This window comes from Gymnoscopelus braueri (assembly GCF_963280865.1).
Source record: "Gymnoscopelus braueri genome assembly, chromosome: 22".
NCBI classification, from domain to species: Eukaryota; Metazoa; Chordata; class Actinopteri; order Myctophiformes; family Myctophidae; genus Gymnoscopelus; species Gymnoscopelus braueri.
This window is the reverse complement of record NC_137624.1, coordinates 39,018,097-39,035,571: the sequence shown is the minus strand read 5'-3', so window position 1 is coordinate 39,035,571 and position 17,475 is coordinate 39,018,097. Positions and strand designations below refer to the sequence as shown.

The following is a 17,475-nucleotide window of genomic DNA, read 5'->3' as shown; positions in this document are numbered from 1 at the left end:
GATGTCAACTTCGGATCCGCTGATACGAAGTTTACATTAAAAAAATGACATTTTGTAATGTTTTATATTGGCAGAATCTCCTTTGTTTGCAATAATTTATGTGCTAAAAGACTGTTTCACTGTGCAATGTAAGTCATTCAATTAAGAGACTATTTTGGATGAGCTATTCTATTCTAATCAACGTAGCAACTATTGAAGATATCTTGTCAACATGGCAATCATTGCAAGGTACTGTAACTAGTAACTACACAACCCAAACCTCAACTAAAGTGTATTTTGCTTTAAGAAGGAAATCCGGGAAGGGATTTATGAAAGCTACTTTTTAGAATACAATGGGAATTATTGTGTTATACTAGTGTGCTGTTTAGGCTTTGTTACATTGTAGATCTGCTTGAATGGGTTAAAGTCTTATTCCCATCAATCAACTTTTCCTCACTGCATTATGAGTTGCTATTGTATGCTATAATTTGTGCTCCAAACCACAAATGGTCTCCGCTTGTACATTTCTGTGGTATATAAGTTAAAGGAAGCATTTGCCTTGCTAACAATCTTGCTTTTATACCATAGAAAACTGCTGAGAAGGACACGACATACACCCCAGTCAATGATAAGGAGATGGACGAAACACACAAGTCAAATTATATCAGCATGACGCCCACTGCTGATAAAGAGTCCTGAAGAAGAGCTGTGGGGATCGGAGTGGAGCTGGGGAGTCCAGGAGTTATGCAGTGGCACATTCAGTTCAATGACAAGAAAAGTCCCATTTGTAATTATAATACATCACCATGGTCCCTGTTAAGAATTTATTATGGAGAAGGGACGCAAACACGTTTTTGGAATAAGTCAAATGTAAGATCATATGTGATTACGTACAGCTGTATATTACAGTACATATCACAGCCTAAGTGTCTAGTGAGTGTCTAGTGTCTGGAGGAGAAAGATAATTAGTTTGTCAGTGATGAGTCATAGTTTTTGGTTTAGGCCATCATGCATTGCACAGCTGGAGTTTACAATAGCTGTGAACAGGCAGCGGTTGTCAGTTATAGCGGACTCAAACAGACTGTTACACCCTAGGAACAATGGAAGGTTTATTACCTTGCCTGTCCTTCTGACTTGCTGTTTTTTAAAACAAATATTTACAAATAAATATATGATCCAGGGGTCAAATAAATAAAATCCATGCTGTTTGTACATTAGTTTTTCCCATTATACTTAGACGATGCCTTCGTTTTGCTTGGATAGCTTTTGTAATCATTTATTTCTCAGACCCAAAATAATCAATAACAGTCATATATCAATCCTTAAATGTATCCCAAAAAAAAAAGTCTTACTAAACGTTTTCATAAGATTACCCCAGAATCATTTCAAACTATTTTATTATGATTGGCTTTTATTTATTTTATCTTATTATTTGGGTGGGTGTGGCCACATGTGTGTGACAATGGGGCTAAGCGAGTCCTTTGGGACCAGGGCGATGTGTGTAAACTGTGAATTTTAGATTTCAAAGTCCACTCTCAGGGGCCTGTGCTGGGAAATGTATAGACATTTTCAGAAAATTGTGAAAATATATCTACAAGCTCACAATGCGTCTCCACGCGATGTGTGTTTTTTATTGTTATTATTATTATTATTGTACATATTATTGTACACAACATTATGTACTATAATGTTCACAAGTGCAAGCCAGGTCACACAAGGGACCAGTTAGTAGTTAATGGCCACTGTAGTTCACTTCGCTCGCCTAGCATCGGGGCTCAAGTCAACTGTTATGAATTGGGAGTGAGAACGTCATTTCCGCATTCTAGTGTGGGTGGGACTAGCGGGAGCATTAAAAAAGTCAGGTGACAGGGGATCCCATCGTATCAAACGGGTGACCTTGACCCAACTCGTCGCTATAGTATGACCTGAGAGTGGGAATGTTAGTAATCACACATCTCTCTCTCTCTCCCTCTCTCTCTCTCTCTCTGTCTTTATCTCTCTCTCTCACTGTTGCGGAGCTCTCAAACCACACTGGCATGAACTCTTGCTTTCTCTGTACTCTTCTTTCTTATTTTCTTTCTTTCTGTCTGTCTGCCTGTCTGTCTGTCACGCCAGAGCCTTCCCTACAAATCAACATAAGGGAACGTGAACTGCAGCATTAATGAGAGAGGACCACAACTTAGTGTTTCTTTCTTCTTCCGGTATGTTCATGCTTTATTCAGATAGTTACAGTGAGGAGAGACAGGAAATAAGGAGAGAGAGAGATATGAGTATGGACATGCAGCGAAGAGCCTCCGGTCGGATTCAAACTCGTCCGGCTGTGCAAAGGATTGAGCCTTAACTTAGTGCTTCAATCAATTCAGTATTGTGATCTAATTTCATACACTGCAATTGTACACTACAAAAAGTTTTTTCTACACCAATTATATTTAAACTCTCTTATAACTACCACCCCACCGGAATGCAACACATTTTAAGTGATGTAGTGTATGCATAGGTATGTTTTACAGGAAAGTTTAGTATGTGGCATATTTTTGTAATATAGTATAAGAGATACTACATTCCTCCACATGTTTGGTGAGGATGCGACGAATCCCGTATATTTTCAAAACGAAGTAAATATTTAGTACAGGTTTAACACAACAGATATTCTTCAGTGCGATGAAGTGCCTGAGTTTTATCATTCTGTGAATATATTTTTTGAATAGTTAATACAATACTGAATGTATCAGTTTCAAGTGTCCTTGTCCTATAGTTAGAGCACAAAATATTATACATTTCAAGATATGAAAGTTCTTCAATAAATGAAATTCATTATCAAAAGCTTTTGATTAATTAGCTGATCTGCATAGCAATTGCAAAACATATGTATGCATGTACAGTGTAGGCTATGTATGTTTGTCGTCTAAAATAACTCAATATTTTGTATGAACATACAAACAACACAAGGTCATATAAAATAGATCTCTAACTCAACATTTGACATGTGCTGCAACTGGGGGGGACAGAGGTCAATGTCAAATAGGTCAACTATTGATTAAGACACTCATATAACTTCTGATCCATTCATCATAGAAATATGAGACTGCATTTGAGAGCTTGTCTGAAGCCATTTCACTTCCCTGCTTTACGTTTCCTCTAGATCCTTGGTTCTCAAAGTGGGGTCCGGGGACCCCCAGGGGTCCTTGGAGGGGTACCAGGGGGTCCCCAGCAAAATGTGTTAATATAGCATCACAATAATTTTAACTTTGGCTATTCAAAAATAGCAGATATACAAGCTCATAGCGCGGCACCGAGTGCTGCGCTATGAGCTATTTTTGAAAAATCTTGAAAATGTGTGCAAACCTTTTGAAAATATATATTTTTAAAGCGAACATTTGTAACTCAAATCTTTGCTTCTGGTGGTCCCTGGAACAAGATATTTGGAGATGGGGGTCCACGGCCAAACACATATAATTCTAGGGGTCCTTGACATGAAAAGGTTTGAGAACCACTGTCCTAGATGATGTACGATTATGATGTAAATTGATGTTGAAGTTTGGCATGTTTTTTTTTTGTTACATTTGTTTGAACATTAGGTATAGTGTCCTCAGATTATCAGTGCTGCTGATGAATGCCCATGACGTCCTCTGTTGTGTTTGTGTATATGTTTTTGGAGGGCTCAAAATCATAATGATTCAGCAGCCATTTGTAACATTTGTCTCATTGGAAAATACCTAGATATAGATATATATTTTCCTTTTGGATTTTTAGGTTAAGAGTGTTCTCCACATTATTCCTAATTTAATAAAACATTTATTCCATTCAGCTACCAGACTAAGACATATAGACTGGAACAGCCTGCATTTATTTTTCCTTTATGGCCATTTATCATTTATTACACTGTGAAAATATTTGAGGTCATGTCACGGTGAATTTCTTCAATAAAGTAATGAAAGAAAGGGTGTGGAAACACTTTGCATTTTACAAGATTGTACTGATGAATAAACATGACTTGCACTGTTGTACTCAGTATTAATTAGAAAATGTGTTTTTGCTGTAGGCCTATTATACATAGTAAACTAGTTGAAGAAATGTGGTAGAGTAATTTTAATAGGCTACTATGAAACCAAACCATGACATCCTGTTTGTAAAAATGGGCTGTTTGTAAATACTATTATGTGCCATTATTTTGATTACATGTGAAGCTTCTTGAAAGATTCTCTGCTGCAGAAATACAACACAATTATTTAGTTTTTGTTTAGTTTTTTTTTTCTCCAGAGAATGTGATATTATGCAACAATGTACTGCTATACAATTATTCACCTACAGTATTCATATATTTCCTGTTTTAATTCTGGAATGCAGACTATAATACAGAGGACTATGTGTACAATGAAATAAAAGCTATCACTTGGATTCATCTGCAAGTCATCCTCCTTTTTTCTTTGGGCCATTGTCTACAGGTAGACTCTAGAATGAGTCCATTTGATATACAAGTAAATACATACTGTTATTATATCATCTAATATGTATATACTTTAAGGCTGCAAAGTTTTTTTTTAATAAAACAATTCGATTAACCACTTAATGTTATTTTACTTTCTAGCTACAATAAGTGTAGAGCAAAAATAGGCATACCATATGTATATGAATATATAAATATAAATATATATATATATGTATATATATATATATATATATATATATATATATATATATATATATATATATATCAAAAATAGTGAAAACGGCAAACCATATATATTATATATATATAGAGAGAGAGAAAGAGAGAGAGAGAGAGAGAGAGAGAGAGAGAGAGAGAGAGAGAGAGAGAAGATTGATAAGGTGTTTTTTTTAATGTTCAATATAGTTTGTTCAAATGTTCAATAAAATTTCTATAGGCTATAGCAATGCATTGATATGAAATATAATTCATAATTTGTACTTTTTGAATACTTGAGTTGAGTATTTACTTGAGTAGTAACCCTCCCTTTTATTATTAAGCAAGAACACGAGCGGAACTTTCATGCCGCACCATGGTTTTAACCGGACGCAATAATCGGTGGGACCAGCACAAACAACATGGCGTTCACATTTGGCGGCGGTGCGACTAATCCTGCTGCAGGTTGGTTTATGTTTATACATGTTTAATATGAAGATTTTCAGCTCATAAAAGACACGATGGGAGATGTTAATACACAATGAACAGTACTGTAGGTCTGGTATAGCTGTAGAATACAACTCTCGTAGACGTATTTATGATTCTGACGTTTTCAATCTACGAGAGTTGCAGGGTTGATCCCCCATGGACACATGGACTTTCATCTCCTAGCCCGTAGATCTCCAAACATGTACAAATGCAAAAAGAAAATGTGCTTGCCCCAACGCCCCAAATGTTAACTCTTTCTACGGCATAGTAGTTTAATGTAATGATCCATATCTTTCAATAAAGAAGTGTTTTAATGCCGTCTGTGGCCGAACGCCATTTTTCACCCTCGTTTATTTCCTGTTTACATTTAGTGTAATTCCGGGTTTCACCGGATGCGCCCCGTCACTACCCGTCACTACCGCCCATTGGGAACTTCCGACAGAATCGGCCACAGACGGCATTAAAACACTTCTTTATTGAAAGATATGGACTATTACATTAAACTGCTATGCCGTAGAAAGAGTTAACATTTTGGGCGTTGAGTTAACCACCTTTTATTTTTCAATTTGTACATGTTTGGAGTGTCTACGGGGCATAGTGCAGAAAGTCCCTGTGTCCATGGGGGGTGAACCCTACAACTCTCGTAGATTGAAAACGCCAGAATCATAAATACGTCTACGAGAGTTGTATTATACAGCTAGGTCTGGTATAGATATCTGTTCTAAGGCTGTGGACCAGAGCTATGTTGGATGGACTGGTGCCCCAGCAGCAGCTAAACATGGACATTAAAGTGACTCTTGTTTTTACACAGTGGTGGAAGAAGTACTCCGATATTTTACTGAAGTAAAAGTAGCAATACCATAATATAAAAATACTCTTGTTACAAGTAAAAGGCCTGTGTGTCAAACTGTTACTTGAGTAAAAGTATAGGCATCAAAATATACTTAAAGTAAAAGTACTAAAATGTTTGAAATGTATTTGGTGATATGTCTGACTTATGTATCCTCATCATTTTAAATTACTGTATTTGTTTCCCTTGTGTATATATATCTTTTTTATATCTAATGAATTTGTCATATATATTTATTTTCTAATTGGGGGGGGGGGGGTTAATATGTGAACTCTGTGATCGTCTGACTTTGTATATTAATTATTTTTTGCATTGATAACATTCAAGTCATAGTTCTAACCATTGGCTTTTTGTCAAAAGTTATATAAAGCAAAACAGCTGACAAATACTTTTCTCTTTTTAAAAATCCCATAACATAACATAAGACTAATTCTAACCATTAAAAACAATCCTCCAGTGTGATGTTACAGTGAAATATAATATAATTAATACAAATTGTGTCAGGATTTCTGCATCCAGCCAATGGCAACCAGAGTGATTCTCTCTCTAGGTGGTCCTTGGGACAAGCCTTCTTCATTTCAAGGACCCCCAGTTTGATTTATTTTATCTCTGGGACCCCAAGCTATGCTGTCAGTATCAAATCCTCTGTGTTAATTTAACTCTTGGGAGTGTAGAAAATGGAACCATTTGGTACACTCTCGGAGTTACAGAACCAATAGGGTCCATTTGGACCCCTGGTGGTGTTTGGACTGGAGTCACCGGACATTGAGAAACAGTGATCTAGATACTCCCTACATCTGGGTAGCTCGTCACATATTCATTTTTTAACCCATTAAGACCGGGAAAGCATGTTGTGTCATTTTTGATTTATTTGGCTATTAGAAAAATATACAAGATATACAAGCTCACAGCTTTGACTCAAATGAATCAACGATATAAAAATAATAATAAAAAAAAAGATTACATGTGAGGCACAATCTGCACAATCTTGGGTTATATTAATATTATATTTAGTACCACCAGCAGTTGAAAATCTGTCGGTTTTCAAATTAAAAATTCAAACAATTATAACAATTATTATATTATAATTTTCTTCATTTACACATCGTTTGCTTCATCCTTGTCATGGCATGCTTCATCCTTGTCATGGCATCTCACACAACACAATTGCATTCTCATTTTATTGTAAAGGCACGTCTGGATTTGGTTCATTTGGTTCATTTGGTGCTAAAACCACAGCCTCCACAACATTTGGCACCACCACCACCGCCTCTTCAGGATTTGGTAGTAAGTTCATCCACCAGTAGCTCCATTTTCAAATGGATTCCCCAACAGATCCCCAACAGATCCCCTAACTCACCCATTGTCTGTTGTCAACAACTGTCAGACAAGTCTTCTGCTCTGGTTAGACCATAGAGCACCGAAGTCTGACGTCGCTGCCACTAGGGGGCCTGTTCCACGGGTTTGTGGCTTTATTTTTTGTGTTGACATCCCCATTTGGGAATCTTAGATCACGTCATATAAGAACTGTGTTCCAAACATAAACACACCACCCTGGCGTTTTTGTCAGGGGGGTGGCTCTGCATCGTTTATGATATTCATTCATATTTGATACAGCCTGTTTCTGGCGAAAATGGAATTAATTCTGCCTTAAAAGTCTTAAGAACTACTACTTCCGGGTCTGAATTCACTGTCCCTGCAGCAGCCGCGTTCATGGGAAATGTAGTCCTTGGGTTGTTTGACTCGTTTCTAGTGTTTATATTGTGTTACTCTTTGGGTAAATGTGTACATTTACACCTTCAGTCGATGCTTCATATCAATATGAGTAAAATCGCCAGGGTGGTGTGTGTGTTTATTTTTGGAACACAGTTCTTATATGAAGCGATCTAAGATTCCCCAATGAGGATATCAATACAAAAAGTAAAGCCATGAACCTGCGGAAAGCGCCCTCTACTGGCAGTCACGTCAGGACTTCGGTGCTTTATAAAATGTCCATAGAATGAGGACACGAGAAATGTCCAGGGTCTGTCGTCATGATGCATCATATGATGGAAAAGTTGATGAAGTCAAAAGCTAACCCGAACGTACAAGCTCACAACGCGGCACACTCACAACGCGTTATGTGCTTGTAGATCGGCAATTTTTGTCGCACGACAGAGCATAAATTAGGTTGAGACTATGTGTATGTCTTCCAGGAGCAATAATACACAACTTAACCGATGCCTCCTCAATCAAGTCGTATATTAAGATGAATGTGACGCTGGTATTTGGTATTATTTCCACTTGGAAATTCAAACGACTTCCATTGCTTTCATTTTATTCACTAATGCAGAGAAAACTAATTAACTAGCCACTTGCCTGTAAATGATCCTCGGTGTCAACTTTTTTTTAATAAAAAATGAAATTGTATTCTTTTTTTTTACAATCAGGTTGTATTATTAGTGGGTGTCATAATTTGCATGTGTTTCTTCTATCTCACAGCTCTTTCAGCCCCTGGCTTTGGGGCGCCTGCCACCGCACCTGCCACCGCAGCAGCCACAGGGTTTGGGTTCGGCTCCACCACCACTGGTAAAGACATAAAACACAATATGAACATGAACAGAAATGTCTGTCAAATGTTTGTAGCCTAGTTTTATTTGTAATCCCTAGCAGCAAGCAGTAATTAACGATTCAGTCTTTAACCACTTGAACCCTAGTAGTCCTATTCTGTGTCCCATGTCATAGTAGGCGAACATTAGACGAAAATAGGAGAAGCGGGTAGGGCTGCCTGTCACCATTACAAATTTAAGTTGACGATTACCAGTTGGGTTACCAGGCTAGCTTTTGTGAGCACCTCAGACAGTTTTTAAGTTGCTTGATTCAGTATTTAGATATTTGATATACATTTTTCAGACAAACCTATTTCCTATACAAACCCATTGTAATTTCAAACTCCATTTTAACCACGATAGATTCATCAAAAACACCCGTTCTTTATTGTCCTAATACGTGAGGGGGCTGTGTTTTTTCAATTACTTTTTTTCACTTATTTTAATAAAAATAAAAAAACTTTTCTCCCAAAACTAATACAAAATGATGGCCCTCTCACGCATTACAAGGCCAATATCAGTCACCAGAACCAAGGACGGGTGTTTTCAATGAACCTAACATGGTTAAAATACAGTTTGAAGTTACAATGGGTTTATATAGGAAGGGGTCGTGTCTGATAAAATCTATATCAGACACATATCTAAATACTGAATGAAGCAACTTAAATACTGTCTGGGGTTTCTCACAAAAGCCAGAGTAGACGTTAAAATGACCCCCAAACATGTTTGAAAGTGAAATATCCCTTTAACATTAGGCCTGTATTAAACCTCTGCTAGAATGTATGACAAACCTCTAATGTCTAACACCTCCTGTATCACTTTTTTCTCCTTTTCGCTGCCTGCCTCCCATTGGCTGCAGGATTTGGGGGGCTGGGAGCTGGGAACACTACGGCTGGTGGGTTTAGTTTTGGCGGGTTTGGCTTAAATGCCAACCCAGGAGCAGTCAGCCTTAATGTGGGGTGCTTTGGTACAGCCACCACTACTGGCACTGTTTTCAATTTTGGTAATAGCCTGGCTAGCACAGGTAGATGCCCTTTTTAATTGACTAATTAATAATCAGCACAGTCTGTCTATTAAGTGACCTTTTTCTCCATCCCCCTTTTCACACCTATGTGTTATGGTGCCTTTCACGTCTTACATGAATTATTTATTTTGTATTATATATATTTTTTTCTAAACTGTTTATATTGCATGATGTGACAATGTTAAATCACATTTAATGTCTTCATAAAAATTCATTTAATTTTGATTTTTATCTGAGGTCTTGAGCAAGCTCCCCGTGTTGTCATCTCCATTGTAAGAAACGGAAGTAGATGGTGTTTTCCGGTTGATGTGATCTAGAAATCCTATTTAATCCATTCAATCCGGGAACCCATCTCTGTCATTTTAGATGTCTTTGGCTATTAAAAAATTGCAGATCTACAAGCTCATAGCTTGGCACTGTGAGCTTGTAGATCTGCTATTTTTTTTAAATCGTTAAATTTGTGCAAATCTTTGAATATATATATATATATTTTAAAGCGAACATTTGTAAAATATTTTGTTCCAAGGACCTCTAGAAGCAAAAATTTGAGTAAAAAATAAATCAAAAAATATATATATATTCAAAGATTTGCACAATTGTTCAAGATTTAAAAAAAGATAGAAGATCTACAAGCTCATATGAGCTTGTATATCTGCAATTTTTTAATAGCCAAATAAATCTAAAAATGACATGGATGCGTTCCCGGTCTTAATGGGTTAAACATATTATATCTAGTTCTGAAGTTTTTAGCACTAGGCAGTTTATTAATTCAGTTTCCTCATCTTAGCCATTGTTAACGGCCCTCTTGGTTTCCGCCGTCTCATTGTGTGTTCTGTGTTCTAGGTGCATTCGGGGGCTTTGGGACCACCACTACTGCTGCTGCCGCTCCGGGGTCCACGTTCAGCTTCGCTGCTCCCGCCCAGACAACAGGTTAGGAGCAGAGTTGAAACACTTATTTGCAGTGGTAGAAAAAGTACTCGCATGTCTTACTTAACCCATTAAGACCTGGAACCGTGTAATCTTTAGATTTGAGCTCAAAAGCATTTTTTTACACTTTGGGCTATTCAAAAATAGCAGATATACAAGCTCATAGCGCGGCACCGAGTGCCGCGCTACGAGCTTGTAGATCTGCTATTTTTGAAAAATCTTGAAAATGTGTGCAAATCTTTGAATATTTATTTTTTTAAAGCGAACATTCTTAACTCAAATCTTTGCTTCTGGGGGTCCCTGGAACATAATATTTTGATGGGGGTCCGCGGCCAAATACATATAATTTTGGAGGTCCTTGACATGAAAAAGATTGAGAACCACTGATATAGAAACATAGGTTTTTCAGAATACTGTTGGGATTTAGGAGACATGTAGAATCGGCTTCAGGTCTCAATGGGTTAAGCAAAAGTATCAATACTGCAATGTAGAAATACTCCGTTACAAGTGAAAGTCTGGAATTCAAAATTTACTTGGGTAAAAGTACAAAAATATTGGTATCAAAATGTACTTAAAGTACCAAAAGTAGACTACTACTACTACTACTAGGCAGAATACTAGTAGTAGTAGATTACTCATTAGGCAGAATGTCCCATATCACAAGTTTTCTAAAGTATTTTGGTTATGCTTTAATGCCACCACTAGATGTCCCACTTCATCATTTAGTATCAGCTGCAAACCTCTGTGAACTGATCCTCACTAGATTTAACATGTTTATTTGTGCTGTTTGTCCTCTCTCTCTCTCTTTTAGGTGGTCTGTTTGGTAACACCCAGAACAAAGGCTTTGGTGGCTTTTCCTCTGGTCTCGGTACCGGAGCTGCAACCGGGGCCACAGGATTTGGAGCTGGACTAGGAACCATGGGCGGGTTTGGAGGTTTCAATGTGCAGCCAGCTCAGCAGCAGCAAGGTGAGAGACTGTTGACAAACACTGTAGTGATTCTTTTAACCCATTAAGACCTGAGCCTGATACAAAAGACATCGTTGTGTAATGTTGGTACAGTGGTGCACCTTTTTATGTCAAGGACCCCCAAAATTATATGTATTTTACTGCGGTTCCAGGGACCCCGAGAAGCAAAGATTTGAGTTAAAAATGTTCGCTTTTAAAAAATATATATTCAAAGATTTGCACACATTTTCACGATTAAAAAAATAGCAGATCTACAAGCTCATAGCACGGCACTCGGTGCCGTGCTATGAGCTTGTAGATCTGCTATTTTTGAATAGCCAAATTGTAGAATAATGGTTTAAGTGGTTACACAGATGCGTTCCCTGTCTTAATGGGTTAAATTATTAATGAAAAATAGATAGACAAATGTTAATTCCTTCCGACTCCTTTGGAACTTGGATATGAATTACTGCAATTTCTGCCAAGCTGAAATTATTAATAATATAAAAGCGAAGGGGGGTTCCAAAATAGAGGAAAGCACGGGACCCCGGCTCAAAACAGACGCGCAAAACTTTTGGACGAATTTTTCATTTTAGTATGGTACTGTATGCAAATTGGAGTCAATGGGCTAACCATGCAATAACAACCGTATGGGTCCTTTAAATATAAATGTATGTTGTCAGTATCTAATATTGTGTTAACGGTAAACAGAATTAAAGCTTGACTTAAACGCCATCACAATATTAGTCTGAAAAGTCGCAATTAGATATTTTCCCCCAGTCGTTCAGCCCTATTACAAATGCGGATCCCACTGTTCTGATTGCATGAAAAAGTAACAAAATGTGTTCAGATATTATGCTTAGGTGGTGTGTTCTTTATACTATGACAGTTTTCCTAAAATTAGACTGTATATATATATTTTTTTAAATCACAATATATCACCTTGCTTACACCGTCACAATATTTTGCAATATATTATATTGTTTATTGTATCACCAGGTTATCGCAATACACGACGCGCTGTGAGCTTGTAGATCGGCTATTTTCACTAATTTGGGTCCGCGGAGAGACATTACATTTCTCTTTTGTGTCTCGAGCTAAAAGGTTTCGGTATGACAGTGGTTCTCAAACTTTTTCATGTCAAGGACCCCCAAATTTACCCCCATTTGAAAAGATATGCCAGGGACCCCCATAAGAGAAGATTTGTACAGCTCTAGCAGTGATTTTCAACCATTTAAATTTCAAGGACCCCAGTTTGACATGCATTTAGGCTACGGACCCCCCATTTAATGTCATTTCTATCTCTGGGACCCCAATTTATATTGTAAAATCAATGTTAATTTAACTCAGAGTGTACAAATGTACATTTGTACTGTCTGAGTTACAGACCCACGGGTCAATTTCGTTCCTAACTATACATCATTTTGCTGGGGACCCCCTGGAACTCCCTCAAGGACCCCTGGGGGTCCCCGGACCCCACTTTGAGAACCAATGCTCTATGATGACGTGCCCAAAACATGGATGCTATTAATCACAGTGTTCCTATAAAGCTCTCAACCTGTTCCTCCTCATTTCTCTCATCTCCTACAACACAACCTAAAAACAGGAGGCCTGTTCGGCCAGCAGCCCCAGCAGCAGGCTCAGCCCTCCCTGCTGTACCAGCAAGTCACGGCTTTGTCGGCTCCCACGCTGCTGGGCGACGAGCGAGACGCCATCCTGGCCAAGTGGAACCAACTGCAGGCCTACTGGGGCACGGGGAAGGGTTACTACAGCAACAACGCCCCGCCCGTCGACCTGACGCTGGAGAATCCCTTCTGCAGGTTCAAGGTCATTAGAGAGAACTCTCTTGTAGATGTTTATGTGCTTGTATGCACCTTGGACAAAGTGTCATGTCGTGGCTGATGGGCAGAAACCTTGTATATCTCCATATTTCATCTTTTTATTTTTCGTAAATGAAATGGCTTTTTTTTATACGACGCAGTGTGAGCTTGTAGATCTACTATTATCGTAAATTTGATGACCAGCGGTAGGCAGCGGTTCCGGTAGGAGACACAAAGGAGACTCTTTGTGTCTCCTACCGGAACCACTGCCGGTCATCAAATCATTGGCTTAGGAATGTGACACAAAAAAAATCCATGAATTCAAGTCTCTCCATGGGGTGACTAATCGATTTCATTTTGGGGGTGAACTATCCCTTTAAGTCTGCGGGGTTTATAACTACATTGGATACATCAATAACTATCCATTGGAACACAGCTTTTTGCCATTTCCCTGAAAACCAGTGAGGTCATAATATATTTGTTCTGCCCAACAGGGACGATATTTCTTGACTACTCTGCCCTGCCAAGCCAAAGTGCAGTAACGACGTTTTTGGACACACCGACTCATTTGTGTATCCCAAAGGTCAAATTAGCCTTCGTGATTTTTGGGGATAAACAATTACCTCAAGAACAGATGTACAATTAGTGTAATATCACTTATATGCTGGTACTGTATCTCATTTGGCTGACAAGTTGAATCACTTTTAAAGCCATTTTTCAGTGATTTCTTTTTTTTTCGTAGTTACTGCACTTTGGCTTGGCACTGTGTTCCAATATTCTTGTGTTAATGCTTCTTGCTCTGATTAAATCCCATTCCCACTGTACCTCTGTGTCTCCTAGGCGGTGGGTTACAGCTGCATCCCTGGCAGTAAGGATGAGGAAGGTCTGGTGCTTTTGGCCCTGAATAAGAAGGAGGCCGACGTGCGATCGTTGCAGCAGCAGCTGGTGGAGTCTCTCCATAAGATTCTGGGAAGCAACCAGACCCTCACTGTCAACGTAGAGGGTGTGAAAGCACTGCCCGACGAACAGTACGTTTCTATAACATGTTAAGATAACGTTCATAACATGTTAACCACATTAAGACTGGGAAAGCATGTCATTTTAGATTTTAACTTTGGGCTATTAAATAATAGATCTACAAGCTCATAGTGCGGCACCGAGTGCCACGCTATGAGCTTGTAGATCTGCTATTGAAAAATCTTGAAACTTTGTGCAAATCTTTTAAGTTAACATTTGTAACTCAAATCTTTGCTTCTGGGGGGTCCCTGGAACAACATATTTTGAGATGGGGGTCCAAATACATATCATTTTGGGGGTCCTTGACATGAAAAGGTTTGAAAACCACTGATCTAGCAACGACAAGCTTTTTTAAAAACAAATGTAGGCTTTAGAAGAGATTTGTAGAATCCCCCAGAAGCAAAGATTTGAGTTGAAAAAAATAGTTTTAAAAAACTATATATATTCAAAGATTTGCACACATTTTCACGAAAAACAGCAGATCTACAAGCTCAAATATAAATCTAAAATAACACAGATGCGTTCCCGGATGGAAATGGGTTGCTAACATAACGCACGCTATGCCTATACAGACGGAGGGAGGTACAGCTGTTATAACGATTATTTATCATCTTTCCATTTTCCTTGTGTACTCAGGACGGAGGTGATCATTTACGTGGTGGAGCGGTCCCCTAACGGCACGTCCAAGCGCATCCCGGCGTCCACGCTCTTCAGCTACGTGGAGCAGGGCAACATCAAGGCCCAGCTCGCACAGCTCGGCGTGCTGATGAGCGTCACGCGCACAGAGCTGTCCCCAGCGCAGCTCAAACAGCTCATGCAAAACGCCCCTGCAGGTAAGCTTGGCAGGTGTGTGTGTGTGTGTGTGTCAGTGTTAATTTTGACAGCAAATTTTGATTTAGTTTTAGTCAAAGTCTTTTGAATAAAATTCCATTTAGTTTTAGTCATCTGAAATGTTTTAGTTTTTGTCTAGTTTTAGTCGACTAAATATCATGATTACTGCAACGCACTCTACTCTGGCCTGCCAAAGAAAACAACTGACAGATTACAACTTGTTCAAAATGCGGCAGCCAGAATTTTAACTAAAACTAGGATGAGAGAACATATCACTCCAGTTCTAGCTTCACTACACTGGCTCCCGGTTGTTTTTAGGATTGATTTTAAAATTATTTTAATAGTTTATAAAGCTCTAAATGGTCTGGCACCTTCCTACCTCTCTGACTGCCTAGAGAGATATGTTCCAAACCGACCCCTCAGGTCTTCAAGTGCTGACCTGCTCGAGGTGCCTACAATGACATATAAAAAATACGGTGAAGCAGCATTCTGCTTTTACGGACCGACAGTGTGGAATAAACTCCCATTACACCTAAGACAGGCAGCCTCTGTCGATAGCTTTAAAGCACAGCTCAAGACCTATTTCTTCACTCTTGCTTTTAGCTGATTCTTTGGTTGATTTTTAATTCCTCACTGTATTGCCTATTTTAAAGGAGGAGTTCACCCAAAAAAATACTTATTTTCTATCAATTACACACCCCATGAAGCCTTGATTTCATGGATTTATTTTTGTTTTTGTGGCATTCCTAAGACAATAATTTGATGACCGTGTGTATTTCCGGTAGGAGACACAAATAATCTACTTTGTGTCTCCTACCGGATACATTAGCCGGTAGGAGACGGGAATCAAATTATTAGCTTAAGAATGTGACAAAAACAAAAAAGAATCCATGGATTCAAGGCTTCATGGGGTGTGCAATTGATATAAAATAAGTCATTTTTTGGGTGAACTCCTCCTTTAATGTTGTTTTATGCCTTTGCTTTTATTTTATTTTATTTTATTTTTGTTTGCTTTATTGTTAAATTGGTTATAACTGTAATTGTATTCTTGCTCTGTAAAGCACTTTGAGCTGCATTTCATGTCATGAAAGGTGCTATACAAATAAAGTTTATTATTATTATAAGATTATAGTCGACTAAATCTACAGTTGATTTAGTCGTAATGGCTGATTTTACACTTGGTTGCATGATGAAAATAGCTGATCTACAAGCTTGTAACACCCGAGCGCAAACAAACATAAAACTTGTCTTTTTATTCTACCAGATCTCTTCTCCACTAGTCCCTCACTAACATTGTAGTCTAGCTTTTATTGTTGACGAAGTTGTCAATATCTTAGTTTTAGTCGTCGTAGCTTAGTTTTTATTTCGTTTTTATTTTGTTTTCGTCAGTGAAAAAAGGTAGTAGACGGATTTGTTTTGTCTTAGTTTTAGTCGAAGAAATCAACACTGGTGTGTGTCATTCATAAAATCGCCTCCCTTAAACGTTGTTGTCCTCACAACAAGTACAGTAATAAAAACGTGTGTGTGTGTCGTCCTGTTTTACCCAATCATCATACAGTGCAGTTGAACACTGATGTAATTATGAGCATTAGAATAACTCTGCTGTTTGTGTCTCCTTCCCCAGGTGTAGACCCTATAATTTGGGAACAGGCCAAGGTCGACAACCCTGACCCTGAGAAGTAAGTTTGGAGTGATTGTTTAAGGCATCCCACTTTAACACATTCCATGCCCGAGTTTAATATCATAATGTACTCACCAGTGCCAGCGATTTATTGTTGTTTTTTTCACGTCGCCACAGACATCGCTAAATCCGTTAAAATCGCGCGTTCAACTGTTTGTAAACACACAGGGGATCTGTGTGAAACGGCCAGCGAAAACCGCTTCGATCCGCCATCTTGAAGTTTCATCTAAACAGCGATCAGCGATGAGAAAAACAACAACCGAGAAAATGGACATTTAGTTTCCGCTTTAGAGTGGAGGCGGATGGGATCCGGAATTTCCGGATCCCGGATAATTCCGTTTCCGGTGCTGCTACAATGAAATGTGTCGTAGCGAATGAGGCCTACAATGAAATGTGAACCTGTGAGTAAAAAAAGACCACTTAGCGTAAATCTACGCGACTGGCACGCTGCGCAATTAAGTAGGTTCGCGTAGATCGACGCGATTGGCACTCAATGTGTTAAGGTATATTTAACGGTTTCAGGCACACTTTAATGGCATGTCTTGTCTTCTCCAGACTGATCCCAGTGCCCATGGTGGGGTTCAAAGAGCTGCTGCGCAGATTGAAGATCCAGGAACAGATGACCAAACAGCACAATAGCAGAGTGGATGTGAGTGCTAAATTATAGCCTATCGGCCA

At 38.6% G+C, this 17,475-nt stretch overlaps 2 protein-coding genes across 5 annotated transcripts in view; both read left to right on the top strand.

Moving 5' to 3' along the window:
- The window catches only part of LOC308078747 (lysosome membrane protein 2-like), a 41,248-nt gene extending 36,871 nt beyond the window's left edge, over positions 1-4,377 (top strand). Inside the window, exon 12 of the mRNA XM_080420080.1 lies at positions 568-4,377. Coding sequence (XP_080276206.1) covers positions 568-678 — 111 coding nt within the window. The 3' untranslated portion in view covers positions 679-4,377. The remainder of the gene's footprint in view (positions 1-567) is intronic.
- Positions 4,378-5,039: 662 nt separating this feature from the next.
- LOC308078724 (nucleoporin p54-like) overlaps positions 5,040-17,475 on the top strand; it is a gene marked incomplete at its 5' end in the record, with an annotated part of 280,426 nt that continues 267,990 nt past the window's right edge. For 2 of the 4 annotated variants that reach the window (XR_013932567.1, XM_080420029.1), the window contains 10 exons: positions 5,047-5,089; positions 7,155-7,250; positions 8,445-8,531; positions 10,419-10,505; positions 11,314-11,469; positions 13,055-13,275; positions 14,109-14,296; positions 14,922-15,118; positions 16,741-16,795; positions 17,353-17,446. Coding sequence is in view for 3 of the 4 variants with exons in the window: in XM_080420029.1 (XP_080276155.1) it covers positions 5,047-5,089; positions 7,155-7,250; positions 8,445-8,531; positions 10,419-10,505; positions 11,314-11,469; positions 13,055-13,275; positions 14,109-14,296; positions 14,922-15,118; positions 16,741-16,795; positions 17,353-17,446 (1,224 nt within the window). Of the gene's footprint in view, positions 5,090-7,154; positions 7,251-8,444; positions 8,532-9,410; positions 9,576-10,418; positions 10,506-11,313; positions 11,470-13,054; positions 13,276-14,108; positions 14,297-14,921; positions 15,119-16,740; positions 16,796-17,352; positions 17,447-17,475 lie in introns of all 4 variants that reach the window. The other 2 variants (XM_080420031.1, XM_080420030.1) reach the window with 2 other exon arrangements.